The 16,385-nt window shown below is 39.3% G+C and overlaps 1 protein-coding gene across 1 annotated transcript in view; it reads right to left on the bottom strand.

The window, feature by feature from the left end:
- Window positions 1-6,325: 6,325 nt before the first annotated feature.
- LOC129751311 (teneurin-a) overlaps window positions 6,326-16,385 on the bottom strand; it is a 282,980-nt gene continuing 272,920 nt past the window's right edge. The window contains exons 5-9 of the mRNA XM_055746744.1: window positions 15,837-16,029; window positions 14,392-15,767; window positions 13,997-14,328; window positions 11,267-13,911; window positions 6,326-11,199 (exon numbers count right to left, since the gene is read on the bottom strand). Of these exons, the coding sequence (XP_055602719.1) occupies window positions 10,042-11,199; window positions 11,267-13,911; window positions 13,997-14,328; window positions 14,392-15,767; window positions 15,837-16,029 (5,704 nt within the window). The 3' untranslated portion in view covers window positions 6,326-10,041. The remainder of the gene's footprint in view (window positions 11,200-11,266; window positions 13,912-13,996; window positions 14,329-14,391; window positions 15,768-15,836; window positions 16,030-16,385) is intronic.

The following is a 16,385-nucleotide window of genomic DNA, read 5'->3' as shown; positions in this document are numbered from 1 at the left end:
ATGTGATATCCATGAATTAAAAAAAAAACCTTTTTTATTATAAATTGTTTTCTCTATTTCGTATATTACTAAATATATATATATATATATATATATTAATATATACATACAACAATTAAATTTCGATTGAATTACCCAAAAGCAAACGTTATTTACTTAATTCTGACCATAGCGCATTGTTAAAAGCATTTTCCAAAATTTTTAGTCCGTAATAGATCGTATTTCGGCTTTGTAAGATTTTTCATTTTTTTTTTTCTCAAATTGAAGTAAAAAATCATTGCTTTTGGGCACTTCTGCTAACCGTACACTATGCATTCATCTCCACTTACTAAATAATTTACTGTTTCTCTGTACTCTTTCACGACTTTTTAATATTCGGTAGATAATTTAAAAAACGGTACCAAACACATGATAGCATGTGGCTTTCATTAAATCTATATCGCATCTAAATCTGTATTGTTTATATTCCTATCTGTTTTCATGCCGGTTAATAGCAAGTAGGACAGCATTGAGTGGATTTGTTCGTTTTTCTTTTATGTAACGAACACAACTGAAGAAGACAACAGATAAATAACAGTATGATCCGCTTTTTTCATATTGGTTATGGCATATTTTATGGTTCATTGATTTTAACATACTATTGGAGTGTAATAGCGTTTTTGTTTTTCTAGATGTGTTTCCTCTGGATTCTAATACATATTTCGGACGATTTTGACTTTGTTTTGCGTTTACCTACTAAGTATGGAATGTAAATCGATCCCAATAACGTTTCCATGTTCCAATAACATTGTTATTAATTCTTTATTAGTTTTCACGAGAGATAGACTTACATTCCGGGAAGGAGATTTACACAAATAAAAGGTTCTTAAATTAAAGCTTCATGTTGGGAGTATTTTTTCTAAGGAAGGACAACAAAATTGTTAAATGATAAAAAGGAATCAAATGATGAAAATGTTGAAGTGTTGAACGAGAGCACACTCATTTGGCGGAACACATCAAATTTGTAAAAATGACCCATTATAACGAACCGTCGTGATCTGTCAAAAAATGTGTCAATTTGTCGGTTCAATATTACACATGTTTTAAAACAGCCCGAGTACGCTTCAGGAAGTGTAGTTTTAGATGTTATAAAAACTTCAACTGCATGTTTTCATTTGGTAAATTGATGGTGACTCGTGGTAAGTTTCGGAATATGTATCAAAATATATATTTAATTTTTTTTAAATATAAATGACCGTTGTTACAGATCCATCTGGGGCTGCAAAGGATGTGGAAAGTCGCTTGGCAGATCGAAGACGGTAATTCTAGTTGGCACTTCGCCATCGGTCGTATTGAAAAGTAAGTTTTTGCAAATATGAAAGGTTTCCGAATAACCGAATAATTTACATTCTTTCAGCATGTTGATTCCTCAAGAAAATGAATCAGGGTCACAAATCCTATAGGCATATTCTGAACTCAGAGGGAAGTATGGAAAAAGCAGCCAAATTTTTCCGACAATCATTTTTTTCCAAAAAAGGATTGTAATGTTTTGTGAAATAAACTAGCAAATTTATTATTTGATTGTTTTCAGTTAATTTTTATTAAGTATTCCTTGCATATGCGATCTTTCTCACTACAAAAATCGGCTCACATCCCCACCGAGCGCAAGCGTTTGAAATAATGTGTAAATTTGACCCGACGACTTGACGTACAGCCTAAGTACCTTATAAAGGGTAAAGGGGCTTTACATGAAAAAGGAGTTAACCCAGTCTTTTCCGATAACGGATCAAAACTACACTATAAGGTGTTGCGCCAAATGGGTGTGAGCGCTGACGCACACACACTATCGTAAAGAGAAAAACGACACACCTGGTGTCATATAGTTAAGTTGAGGTTTTTTCACTCTGTATCTTTTCTTTGAGTAAAATACACGCGGTTTTATAAGCGAATCTCTTACTTATCGATTCTCGAACGCAAAGTCCCTTCCGCGGGTTGTTTCCACTACGTCTGGCTGCTATCCTTCCGATAGGTTACGGCCCCAGTGGAGAATCGGTAGTAGAAACGGTCGGTCAAGTAAAATTCGGAAAGTTAAGTTTTGTTCGGTACCGCGTCGGCTCGTGTTTGTTCCAAGATGGCGGAAACAGGAAAATTTAACCTGGTCAAACTTGGGAACAATAATTATGGAACGTGGAAATTCCAGATGCAGATGTTCCTCATACGCGAGGATCTGTGGGATGTCGTGTCCATGGAAAAGCCTATTCCGGAACCGGCAAACTGGAGGAAAACCGACGAGAAAGCGAATGCGACAATTGGTCTGTGTGTGGAGCAGAACCAGTATGTGTTGATCAAGAATTGTGCGCATGCCCGTGATACCTGGAATGCTCTTAAGGCTTACCACGAAAAGAGCACCACTACTTCCCAGCTTTCTCTGTTGAACCGGTTGTGTGATGCGAAACTCGAAGAATCCGGAGACCTCGAGCAACATTTGCTCGAGCTGGACACCCTATTCGAACGGCTGGAGGGCGCAGGGTTGGAGTTAGCGGAGAAATTGAAAATCGCTATGGTGCTGCGCAGCCTCCCGGAGTGTTATCATTTTTTGGCCTCGGCTTTGGAAGCACGTCCGGACGATGACGTCACCATGGAATTGGTTAGATCGAAGCTAATCGATGAGTATCATCGTCGCCGCGAACGTAACGGGACGGATGAGAGGGTGCTTAAGGCGGAAAAAGCGAAAAATTTCGAATGTTTCCATTGTGGCGGTGCGGGTCACTATAGACGAGACTGTCCAGAGTTTAAGAAAAGGCAGAACTCGGGAAAACCGAAGGCGTCTGGTCCTCGAAGGGATAACAGGCAGACCCATGCCAAACAAGTGAAGAAAAGCTCGGCAGTGAACTTTAAAGTGCTAGTGAATGAAGAAGTTGTTCGCTCGAGTGTTGAGGAAAATCGGTCATGGACAATAGACAGTGGTGCGTCATGCCATATGACCGGGTGCGCTGAATATTTTGACAAACTGGAACCGTCGAGTCTGACTGTTCGAATGGCCAATGGAAACAGTGCGAAATCGGGTGGTCTTGGGAAAGTGTCGTTGCCTGGTGTGAACGAATCAGGAGAAAAAGTGGACATAAAAATGAACAAAGTGCTTTATGTGCCGGAACTCGATTCGGGATTGCTATCGGTTGGCAAAATAACGGACAAAGGTTACAGTGTAGTGTTTGATCGAGATTTTGTGAAAATAAAAAGTGATTCGTCGAACCAAGTTGTTGCCGTTGGAGAACGCAGAGGCGATCTGTATTTCCTGAAGAGCTCGGAACGTGCATCTGTGGCCAGTGCTGAGAATCACACGCCATACTGTCAGCACACATGGCATCGTCGTTTCGGACACCGTGATCCAGCAGTGTTGGATCGGATCACGAAAGAAGACCTCGTTTCGGGAATGAAACTGGAGGATTGTGGAGTGAAGCTGACGTGTGAGTGTTGTCTGGAGGGAAAAATGTCGCGGCTTCCATTTCCCAAAAATGCTGCTCGGAAGACGACAAAGCCTTTGCAGTTGGTCCATGCGGATGTTTGCGGACCAATGCGTACCACTACCCCCGGTGGAAATAAGTATTTCCTTGTACTTATTGATGATTTCAGTAGGTATCTCGTCATGTATCTACTGAAAGAAAAAGCAGAAGCCAAAGGTTGCATCATGAACTATGTTCGGATGACCGAGAACATGTTCGGCAGGAAGCCTGTCGTTATTCGGTCGGACCGGGGAGGCGAGTTTGTGAATAGAGATCTTGAGAAATTCTATCGAGACGAAGGGATCCAGTCGCAGCTTACCGCCGGTTACTCCCCCCAACAGAACGGAGTAGCCGAACGTCGTAATCGGTACCTGCAAGAGATGGTTGGCTGTATGTTACTCGAATCTGGCCTCGCCAAATGTTATTGGGGAGAGGCAATTGCAGCGGCATCGTACATACAGAACCGGCTCCCATCTAGAACAGTTCAAAAAACGCCCTATGAGCTGTGGACAGGGCAGAAGCCGGATATTAGCAACCTCAAGGTGTTCGGATGTGAAGCATACGTTCACATACCCGACGTGAAACGTGCGAAAATGGGAAGAAAAGCCCAAAAGATGGTGTTCGTCGGATATGATTGCAAGGCAAAGGCGCATAGGTTTCTGGACAGAAGTTCTGGAAAAATCACCATCAGCCGAGATGCAAAGTTTCTCGAGATCGTGCCGCAGTCTCGGACGAATTCGAGAAAGGAGGGCGAGAGCACATTGAAACCGGAAGAACCATCGTCGGCCATGGAGTTGCAGCTGGATACGGAGAAGAAAAACAGTGATTTCGGCTTAGTTCCGCAAAGTGATAGTGAAAGTGTAGAAAATGAAGAAGATTTTGAAGGACTAACAGACACTGATGAAGATTTTTATGGAAGTGCAACCGGAAGTGCCGAAGAAGGATTTCTGCAGGAAGAGGAGGAGCTACCACAGCCACGTAGATCGAACCGAAGAAACGCTGGACAGCCGCCCAACAATCTAAGTGACTACATTGTTGGCGTAGCTAGTGTCGTTGAGGGAGAACCAAGGAGTTACTCTGAAGCAGTGAAGTGTTCGAACAGCGCCGAATGGATCAAAGCTATGGACGAGGAGTATCAATCGCTTCTGTCGTCGGATACTTGGTCACTCGTTGCATTGCCACCAGGTCGTCGTGCGATTGGTTCAAAATGGGTCTACAATCTCAAGAAAGACGCTTCAGGAGAGGTACTGCGGTTCAAGGCACGGCTTGTGGCACAGGGGTTTGCCCAGCAGTATGGTACGGACTTCCAGGAAGTATTCGCCCCCGTAGCGATGCAGTCGACATTTCGTGTATTGCTAACGATCGCAGGTCATCGTAGACTCCATGTGAAACACATTGACGTGAAGAACGCATACTTAAATGGTAGCCTAGAAGAAGACATATACATGCGTCAACCCCCAGGATATTGTACACCCGGTAAGGAGGAGCTTGTGTGCAAGTTGAGTCGAAGTTTGTACGGGTTACGTCAATCGGCACGAGTGTGGAATGCTACCATGAAATCGCTACTGCTAAAGCTTGGTTTCCAGCAGTCAGTTGCTGATGCGTGCCTGTTCTACAAAAGGTTGAATAGCGGCGATACGATCTATCTCCTTCTGTACGTTGACGACATGATCGTAGTGGCGAAAAAGGAAGCAGACATAATACGTCTTGAAGAAGAAGTGCGCAAGGAGTTCAAGATTTCATCGTTGGGTAACGTCTCTTGTTTCCTTGGCATATCGGTGAAGAAGGTGTTTACTTTTACTTGAGCCAGAAAGGTTTCATCCGTGAAGTGGCTCAGCGATTTGGGCTCCAGGAAGCGAAGTCGTCTAAAGTACCGTTAGACCCAGGATACCTGAAACACCAAGAATCGGAGTTGCTGTCGAACAATGTACAATACCAATCGCTGTTAGGTGCGCTGTTGTACATTGCTACCAATACCAGACCAGATGTTGCAGCAGCAGTGTCGAGCTCCTCTACGCAACGTGATTGGGTTGAGCTGAAGCGCGTAGTTCGCTACCTTCTGGGAACAGAGAATCTTTCCTTGAGGTTAGGCGGACACAAAGGTCTGGAACTTGTCGGTTATAGTGACGCGGACTGGGCTGGTGACTCATCGGACCGTAAGTCGACCAGTGGTTACCTGTTCCAAGTTGGTGGTGCACCGGTTAGTTGGGCTAGTCGAAAGCAAGGGTGCGTCGCAACGTCGACCATGGAAGCTGAGTATGTGGCCCTATCCGAAGCTGGTCAAGAAGCGATCTGGCTCCGCCGGTTACTCGAGGAGTTAGGCGAAGCACAGCGTCAACCGACAATCATCTATGAAGACAACCGAAGTTGCTTGGACTTCATCAAGTTGGATCGCCAGAACAAAAGGAGCAAGCATATAGACACAAAGTTTCATCATGCTAGAGATTTGTGTGCTAAAGGTGAAATACAACTCAAGTATTGCCCCACCGGTGACCAAGCTGCAGATGTCTTCACCAAGCCACTAGGACCCACGAAGCTCAAGACGTTCTGCGAAGTTCTTGGGCTATCCACTCAGGATTCGAAGGATTAGTTGTGCGTGCATTAGCGAGGAGGAGTGTTGAAGTGTTGAACGAGAGCGCTGACGCACACACACTATCGTAAAGAGAAAAACGACACACCTGGTGTCATATAGTTAAGTTGAGGTTTTTTCACTCTGTATCTTTTCTTTGAGTAAAATACACGCGGTTTTATAAGCGAATCTCTTACTTATCGATTCTCGAACGCAAAGTCCCTTCCGCGGGTTGTTTCCACTACGTCTGGCTGCTATCCTTCCGATAGAAAATCAGATTCAAATGTTTTCATAGCATAGTAGGTGGTCGGATAAGTAACAAATAGTCTATAACTCATCGGAGTAGGTATCTCAAATCCCTAAATGCGTTAGTCTGTTCTACGACAATGATAGTTGTTTCAAAAATACACGGAACAGAATTCACTATCTGTTGAAAACATTGCAATGTTAAACCTATCGGTTCAGCTTGTTGGACGACTGATTTTTTAAAGGGAATATTAGATATAATTGTAAATTAATCTGTTAATTGTAAATTTGATCTTAGTTTGACAATCATTGATGCATGGCCGAGGACCGGGGGTATTTTTGATTGATCTAGAAATGAAAAGTTGCTTTAAAATCCTTGTTCAATTTTGGTTTTGCATTTCATATCAAATTTGTATCATGTTTTTGGAAAATTATATGCATTCTCAATTCTTTGATAATACTTTTCCGAATATGAATAAAAAAAAAAGTTCTTAAACTTATTTTTCACACAAAATTCAAATATTTAAAGCTCCAAAATGGCGATCCAAAATTTAATTCAGATATTGTGAATCTTAATTAAAAAACTAAAAATAAACAATTTAAATAATGAATTGTAATTAAACCAGAACTACAGAATTTAAGTTATAGATTCATGAATGAGGGCTTTGGCTCATAAAGTTCAGAATCGTATAGAAATTCGTAAACAGATTTAATTACCGAGGAAAAATTTTTGAATTCAGGTAAAGAATGCAGATTCAAAATTCAAAAATACATGTAGGTAGCTTGTAAATGAGTTTTACAATCAACATACTGATTTGAGGGAATTCAAGAGATCATGAACTTGAAAATTTGCTTGTCAAATAAATTTGCAGATTATATTTTTTTAATAAAAATTAGTTTGTACAACAAACACAATTCAGCTGAAAATCCCAAATATAAAGTAGAATTTCAGTTAGTTTTTTTAAGTTTTGTGTTTTGGTTCATTTAAAAAATTTGATACTTTATGCAAAATATTTGCTGTTGAAGAAACATGTACCTGATCTTCACTCAAAAAATCTTCACAAAATTCTATAGTTTTGCGATGTTTTGTTTAACATTATTAATATTGCAGTTTTTTAAAAGCCAAATTTCAAACCAAAATCATAAATTTGGTTCAAGTTTGCATCAAGCAAATTAGACCCAAAATTTAATTTATCTCTTACTTTTATTTTTGAAAATTTGATTTATTTTCATCAATGGTTAAAATCTTTGAATTTGCCAAAGAGTTTGGAAGATTAAGCTTGTTTGATTTGAGCATGGAATAAGTTTTTTTTCAAGAAAATGAAGCTCTCCTGAAAAACTTCTGTTATGCTCAATCAAATACGTTTTATCTACCAAACTCTTAAACAATTTCAAAGATTTTAACTTTAATGCGAAAACTGAATAATTATATAGTTTTTTTTTTCCTTTATTAGTGACACTTTACACCTATAAGGCTATTCGTGTCATGAAAATTATTACAATTAAATTATATAGTTACAAACATAATTTTTTTTTTAAATTCGTGCATTATCGGGTAAAAAATCATAGATAAATCTCTCTCCCCCTCACCCCCATGAGTCGGTTCTTCCTACGGCCCGGCATTCATGTAGAATATAGCATCATTTTTTGAATTTCTGATGTTGCTTTGTATCGTTTTAAAAAACTTTTGTTTTGTCCAACATAAAACTAGATTAAAAACTTTAAATCACTCATTCCCATTAAAAATAATTTTTTGCTCATAGAAATTCAAAAATCATCCCACTTAGCATATTTTTTTTACTATGGACGCTCGCGTTATGGCAATTAAAATAAATATTTTAATATACTCAGACTTAATCAATCATTTTGTACGTTGATTTCCTGTTTCGTGCGAAATTATTCCATTTTAAGAACTCAAAGTTCGAATGCAGAAAACAAAATATTGGTGTTTCCTGTTTTATGTAAACGGGCGCGGTAAACTCTCTAATGGCCTAAATGACATACCTAAAATTTCTTAGATTCAATGGCAAGATCTCTTTTTTTTTTAATGAAATAGAAAACACAAAACATTTTACAAACTTATCGACAAAAAATACATTGGAATTAATATAATTCCTACGCAAAATTCAAATTAATAAGCCTAGCGTTAACATTTGCTGCAATTGAATGTGAATAAAATAAATTGTTATAAAAAATGTAAAAAATCTCCTTTTTTCACACTATCTTTGGCAATATAGGCTAAATTCTTGAAAAATGGGTTTTAATCATTTGAATTTCAGACTGAGTTACGAATCAAAGTCAAATATCCTATATTTGTAATTCATTGTACCTAGATGTTAATGAGAACTTGAATATTTATTTAAAAAATTAACTGTCAGCAATTCAAATTATAATTTTATCTTCATCAAAAATCAGGCAAGTGTATTTTTCCGATACTTTATTTGTCAGTTTCATATTTCTTGTGATGTTTATTTTTCAAGTAAGTGTGAACGAATATTAACTCGATTACCAAATCCTAAATAATTTGTTTAGAAACTTTTTTCTCTTTTAATATCCCTACAAGGTTAGTTTTTCATAAATTAACATATACAGTATGACAATAAATCATCTAAAGTTAGTTATGTTTTTCAAATATTATACAGTCAGTAGTTTCACGTTTCAATACTTTGATACCTCTTGTTAAATCTATGTATATGTACAGTTTTACAATTTTTTGGCGATGTCAAGGAAATGCCTATTACGAAATGCAAGGAAACTATTACGTTTTCAAATGAACTGGAGTAACCATGACATGTGAGAAGAATGTTTCTTTGTCCAAGCTCTCTAGAAAATTACTTGTTTTGCTTATCAGTACGCCCTACCTTAATTTGGCAACAATATCGTTAACATCTGCGGGTGCATGGGCTGTGAAAGTGAAGCATTTCAAAACTATTTACTGTTATCTTCGTATAAACATTCCCTTGATAACCATCCAATAGATGATTTACTCTTTTGTTCTTTGATATTCCTTTTCGATCCATGTGCTAGCGATATATCATTTTACGTTTTTGCCCGTAGATTTTGGTCAATTAGATTCATTTCTAAAGTATATTTCATGTTTGGCAATGTCATTGTAAAATATTTATGTAGACGTTAAAGCTCAGACATATGTACTTGTTTTTAAAATAAGGAAATTTCAGCCGCTCAAAATGCAATTTTTTTTAAAAATAAAAATAGGTTATAAAAAAACTTTCGAAAAGATTTTTGTGCATATCGGGCACGCAAAAATATAAACTTGGTTTAATCTGAAAATAAAAACCGATTTTTTCTGTAGGAAATCAAATTACCAATTTCATTCGATAAATGTTAGACCGGAAAATTAATAATGCATTTGAGTATTTAAGTTTGTCGAAGGTATATGAATTGAATCACCTTGTTACTAAATATTTGCTCTACGTCCATGTTTTATGACTTAGTCGTTTAGATCGCTATTTGTTGTGGTAAATATCTAAATCTGCTCGCACACATACACACTTTGCCTTCATACTTTATGATTATTGTTTTATTCTTACACATTAAAATGTTTTGTCTAGAATTCATGACGACAGTCTCAAAAGCTCGAATCACCTTTTGTGAAATTACCTACATAATAATCGTTCTGTTGACTCCTCTGCGTTCGCATCATTAGATGTAACTCTTCATAGCTTACGATCATGGTAGGTTTCTATGAAAGCTTTTCCTTTATAATATATTTGTTCAATTCAGCTAACATTTTTCGTCTGTACATATTCTTTGAAAAATGTTCTCTTCGTCAGTTTCTCTCCGTTTCCTTTTCCTCGATTGGTTGATCTTCTTTTTAACAAACCTTATATTGAATGGATCCTCCAGCAGCTCAGGGTACTGAATTATGTCGTGTATGTATTCTCCCTCGTAAAGGTTGGCATAGCCATTTTTGATTATATCGTCAGTTTCTTGCTGTGTCCATTCGTAGCTACTAATAAGTCCATTTCGTAGCAGTTCCTTTTCACGATGCCAAGCTTTACGAACGGCTTGCAGTTTAGCATGATGCATGAGCCTCTGTCGTTCCTTTTCAACTGTAGTTCCGTATTTAAGATTGATCACAGAATTTTGTATGTGCAATTTAACATCCAAGTGATTGTTACCGCTTCCATTTTCTCTCGAGCCTTCGTGGAACGTCGTATTGACTTGACCCTGCAGCCGTTTGAGTTGTTGTCTATCTTCGCTCGACCGCCACGAGTCCTCTTTAACAAAGAAGAAAGCGTCCTGTAGTGAATTGTGAACAACAAAAGTAAACGGCAACAATCGGGTGCGGTTAAACACCGATGTGTAGACATCTCGATAGATAGGGTTGGCAGCTGGAACGCTTGAAACAATCGCTTGACCTTCAAGTGTCCTCGTTACTATAATACCTTTACCGAAAGGAGGATCGGAAGCGGAACCGATTTTAAATGGACCAATGTTCATAACATCCGTTTTCAAGGCTGATTTCGAAGGAGTAGTCAAATCTTTTGTAGATTTAATTTTACGCGAAGATAAGTATGAAAGAAGTCCCGATTCAATGGTAACCGGATCCGGTCTGTGAGAATGTTGCATAATCTGTGGCATGATCAAAGAAGAATGCTTCACTTGACTCCATGGATTTCTTTGAATGAATAACTGTTCATTTGTCTGTGGTATTAAACTTTTTAAGCTATAACCCATTAAGCTAATCCAAGCCATGTGATCTTTGGGGTGACTTCGTGAATGTTCTCGATTGATGGGATCATTACCATTGTACCGATATAGATGTAAACGGGTAGGGTTTCCTATTCTCAAATCAACATTTTCCCAATTTGGCGTCATCCATTGGCCTATCAGAGGATCGTACACTTTTCCGTTCGACATGTGAACTAATGATGTAACCTGTAGAAGATAAATTACACATAAAATTTTGTTTATATACAATAGTTATCTTTAACTCAAAAGTTACCTGATCTAAGATTCCTCCACAAAAATCGATCGGCATATAAAGATAAGGATTTGAATCGTACACTATGTGACCATAGGGCGATCGCATTATTTCTCTTATACTTTCCCCGTACTGATTGAACATCATGACCGGTGTTCCGCACTGATCTGTAGCGATGTAGTACTTGTGACGATATACTTGTGCGTAGATTAGATGTCCACGGTCATCGTACGTAAGCGACATCAGTTTACCATCTCGTGGTGAATAGATTTGACTAACTTCATTCAGTCGTTCTTGATTGTTATAAAAGAACTGTGTGACGTTTCCAAAATTATCTTTCCTTGTAATCAAACGACTCAGATGGTCGTAGTAATAGCGTACATCAAATCTGCCTCTTTTAGTAGCTCTAATCAATAGACCTTGTGAATTGTAGTGGAATCGTTCCTCGCGAGCATTCTGAGCCACTAGACCTCGTGCTTCGTACTTGTATGGTCCTTCTCCGAATTTCAGTATTCGATCTGTATTACTGTATTCCATAGGTATGGTATTTCCACGATAAGTTAGTGATAGCATGTTGCCGTTATCATCGTATCGGAATCCCCATGGTTCCTGCGCCTCTACGCCAATCAGTTGGCCATCACAATCCCACGTGTAATTTTTTACATTGGTGTATGTATTTACACCAACATTACGAGTGTATGTGCGTGTTTGAGATATTCTGCCATGCATGTCGTGGGTAAATTCCATTCGGAATACTGCCATCCTGTGAATCATCACTGTTATAAGGGTCTCCAAAAAGCGCCCATCGATTGTTCGTGAAAAAGTTGCTGTTCCGTCGCCGACTGTAGTTTGGTTGAAATTAGGGTTTGATACCTTGAACTGTCCTATCTGTGAAAGGCTGCCCGTTTTTTCACTGTAAGCAAACTGCTGGGTTTGAAGATTTTGACCGCCTATACGACCTTGAATTGAAGTTATGCGGAAGTTATTATCGTATTCGTAGCTGAATTTCGCATTCGAGAGCCCAGTTTTGGCTGAAAAATCAATCCTTTCTTCCAGCAATAATGTGCCGTCGTAATTGAAATCCCATCGATATTCTAGATCACGTTCTGTGTGAACAACTACAGATGGCATACTGGATGTAGTTTCGTATGTGAATTCACTACGACCATCTCCATGAATAATTTCCGATAGCAGGTTTGCTTTATTGTAACGATAGACAATGCGTGCGCCATCACCGGGATAAATTGTTTGAAGCAAATCTCCTGAATAGGAGTAGTGTTGCAGATAAGGTTTGTTACTGCCAGGTGGGGTGTACGTAAATCGTATAAATCCAATCGACGACTGTATACTAAAGGAATGCTTTGAACCGCTAGGTAACGTTATGTGACGAAGGCCACTATTCGAGTCGTAAGTTAATTTGAACTTTCTCTGACTTCCTAGCGAAATCTCTGCCAGTAGGTTTAGCTCGTTATATGAGTAGGAAATAATACCGTCTTGTTGGCTGGTCACTTCCGATAGAAGTCCGCTCATATCATAGTTGTACTTCAATTCAGCCGGACCCCATTGCCATCCCTCAATTCGGTTGAACCGATCGTACGACACATTCAAAGGGAAGAAGTGACTCGCCTCGCCACCTGGATAGTATGAAATTGGCAGGCCGGACTGATCGTATAAGACCGTGAGCATGACTTCGTCGTTTTTATTGATGAACACTTCTCGGTTCTGCAAATGCTCATAATCGATTCGAAGCGCCCGTGTTTGATTCACCCATATCTCTCGGCTAAACTTTTGCTGAGGCAACCTACTGTTCTCGTTTGCTACATAGTTGTACTTGGAATGCATAGAATTTATTATATTATCTCCCATTTTAACAGTTTGGTGTGACCACATGGGCAGCATTTCAGCCTCAATCGGCATAATTTTTTCCAAAAAGGGGTGTGCAGCAACTGCCGAAGACTCCAACATTATATCATCGTTGCACGACACTGACAGTGAGTTATTGATGTGATTAATTTTAGCATATGTCACTTCTGCATCTCTCGCAATTATAGCGTTCTTAATACCTCCCGTCAGCGAGTAGAGTGTTGGTATCGCCTGTTCTTGGGCGAAATGTGAATGAATGCTATCGCTGACGAGTACTCCCAAATCATCATTTTTCTCTCCGAGGACGGTTGTTATTTTGTATGTTTCACCACTTGGCAAAATTGCTTTTGTTATTCTTCCACACTCATCGTACTGATAGATGAAAGTTTCGCCATTGCCAGTACGGCTCAACAGTAATCCACTGTTGCTGTCATAATCGAATTGAAGCTCCGATTTTCCCTTTCTCTCAATGATTCTTGTCAGCATACCATTGGAAGAGATCTTCAACTCCGATTTATGATCTTGGGTGTTTTCAATGGAACTCACCACGTTACTGTAGTCCCGTAAAAATTGTATTTTGTTGCCTGAGCTATCAGTTACTGTGGATAACTTTCCAAAGCTAGTATTTTTCGAATAGAGGAATGAATACCTTGTCCTGCTAGAGGACAGATCCTTGGTAGCCACGTGCTGACCATATCTATTGAAAACATAAATTTCATTCGTTGGTGTGAAGGGAATTTGGAATTCTCCATTGGTATCATGTTGAGGTAGATAGTGTTGGAGCGCCAGAATGCGCAACGAACCTATTCAATGAAAAGAAGCAGAATGAATTTGATGAGAAATTACTTAACTTTGCGTTCAAATATTTAAAACAAACAGAAAACCTACCTTGATCGGCTATGTTGATAACACCATCTTGCGAAACGGCAATGGCCGAAATTGCATGAAATTTAATGTGAGACGAAAGGATGGTTTCTGGAAGTGGAGCACTCGTTGCTGACATGTCATCTTTCTTAGCCTTTACATTCCCGGGAGCGTTGTTAAAATTGCCATAATGAGTACAAGAGCAATCAGTCATCATCATTGCAACTGATGGATTCGGTGCAGAAGCCCCGTAACGTGTAGGATTGATTGTCGATGGCGTGACGGTGCTATAGCTATTTCCAGGATTGTTTGAACCAGTGGTGCTGTTCGTATCACCTGTGCATTCACATGATTGCCTGAAATAAAAAAAAACATTTTATAGCTAAACATATATATTCCCATTTTTTCCAATCCCTTACATTCCGTTCTCAAGCCTACCAGCGAAGGAACGCATGTTTCCAGCCGAATCTACAACACGGATGGAATTGACACGACGAGAATCGGTATCAGCAACATATAAATCTCCGGAGGGAGCAAATGCTATAGCTACAACTGTACCGAGGACGTTTTCCGATGTTGTTTTATTGTGTTCTTCGTTACTGTTACAGTGCAGCGGAACACCTGCAACAACTTTGATTTTCATATCAGCTGTAAGTTTCAATACCAAGCGATCGTCGATAAAATGTAATGATCCGTCAAGTGGGTTTAGCGAGAGGCCTGTAGGCCATTGAAGTTGTGCTCTGGTTGCGAGCAGTGCTCCATTGCATGGCGCTGGACTCCAATGGTTATGATGACCGTGATGCCCAATTAGGGTGTGTATTATTCCATTGGGATCTACTGCACGTATATTGGTGCCATCGGCAATGTACATAGTCTTGTCTGCAGCGATCGCAATTCCCTTTGGATGTGACAGTCTGGCTTGCTTTGCAGGTCCTCCATCTCCACAATTTTCCTCGTCTCCTGGAATACATCTTTGCCCACTTCCAACAACTACATCGCTATTAGAGCTTGGATCCGGCACATTCTCCAACTGAACCACGCGTAAAATTTTGTGCTTTTCAGGGTCCGATATATATAGGTGGCCGTCAGCTGGAGATATAGTCAGATAATATTGATACGCCACTTGAGTGGTGTCAAGTTCCAACACTGTGAATACACTACCATTGGAAGTTATTCGCCGAACAAGATTGAAATCACCAACATATAGACTTCCATCTGGCCCAGAAGTTAGCACCACTGGGGTTAACAATCTAGCATGTTTCGCAATTCCATTGCAGTGGTCCTTACAGATAAGTGATCGCTGTTGGCCATCACCCATTACTTGTTTGACTATTCGAGGATATTCTTTTAGATGAAGTGTAGTTCCGTCGCCCTTCTGTAGAATACCTTCATGGAAGTTGTAATGATGATGGATATCTAATCCCCACCCTCCGATATCCGATATATCAACATCAAATCCTTGCAACTTGGCTGTTTGAATTTCCCAGATTATATCCTTGCATGTTGAATGTTGATATCCGATGGAAATTCTCGCTATCGCTGTTCCATAAACTTTCTGTTTGTAAACGTTACGTTTATTCCAAGCAAATATATAGCTTAATTTGGGATCAGCTTCGAATGTTTTAACATGAAGTGAGCCTTCTATTTGCACGCCAATATGCACGTGAACTAGAGTTTCTGGTATCGTGTCATGAGTCAATTGCATACGAACTATGCTTTTATATCCGGATGCCTGCGATGATTGGTAAGTAAGATAAAGATCTGAACCAGGGATTTGAATCGATTCTTGAACAATCTGCAAAAGGAAAACAGATGCTGTGAGTTTCGGATACTGTCAAATACTATGGTGAATATGTCAATTTACCTGAGTCTCGGCGAAAATAATACTTTTTCCCGAAACTGATCCGACGCCATTGGGCATCCATGTACTAGTGAGTTGAGGTTTGAGAAGTTCATGATCGTGCTCAAGACAAACGGCCAATGGCGATGGATTATCTTCCAGAAAGCGATACTGCGATGTACTTAGAAAACTGTAGGCTGGGTTGGCTGGTATTGGTCTAGAACAAACACAAACACTTTAGTAGTTGTATAGACTAAATTAGATTGATAAGAAATAAAAAGTTACAATACACTGAAAATCGAAAATACCCAAACTTGAGAACTGCCACCCGCCAAGCCTAGGTTCAAGATTGACAACTTAAGTTTGTGAAAAAATCACAGCTTGCCAATAAGCCAAACTTGTTCTTCAAGCGAAGAACTGTTTTTTTGGGGGGTGTTTGTTGTAAGCGCATCTGATTCTGTTACCTCCATCGTGGCAGATTTAGGTTTGGGGGGTAAGTTCAAAGCGAAGAACTGTTTTTTTTGGGGGATAACTTTTATTCCCGCTTTATTCGTAGAAAGTCTCACATATACG

Source organism: Uranotaenia lowii, chromosome 1 (assembly GCF_029784155.1).
Source record: "Uranotaenia lowii strain MFRU-FL chromosome 1, ASM2978415v1, whole genome shotgun sequence".
Lineage (NCBI taxonomy): Eukaryota > Metazoa > Arthropoda > Insecta > Diptera > Culicidae > Uranotaenia > Uranotaenia lowii.
This window is presented reverse-complemented; position numbering and strand designations above follow the sequence as displayed.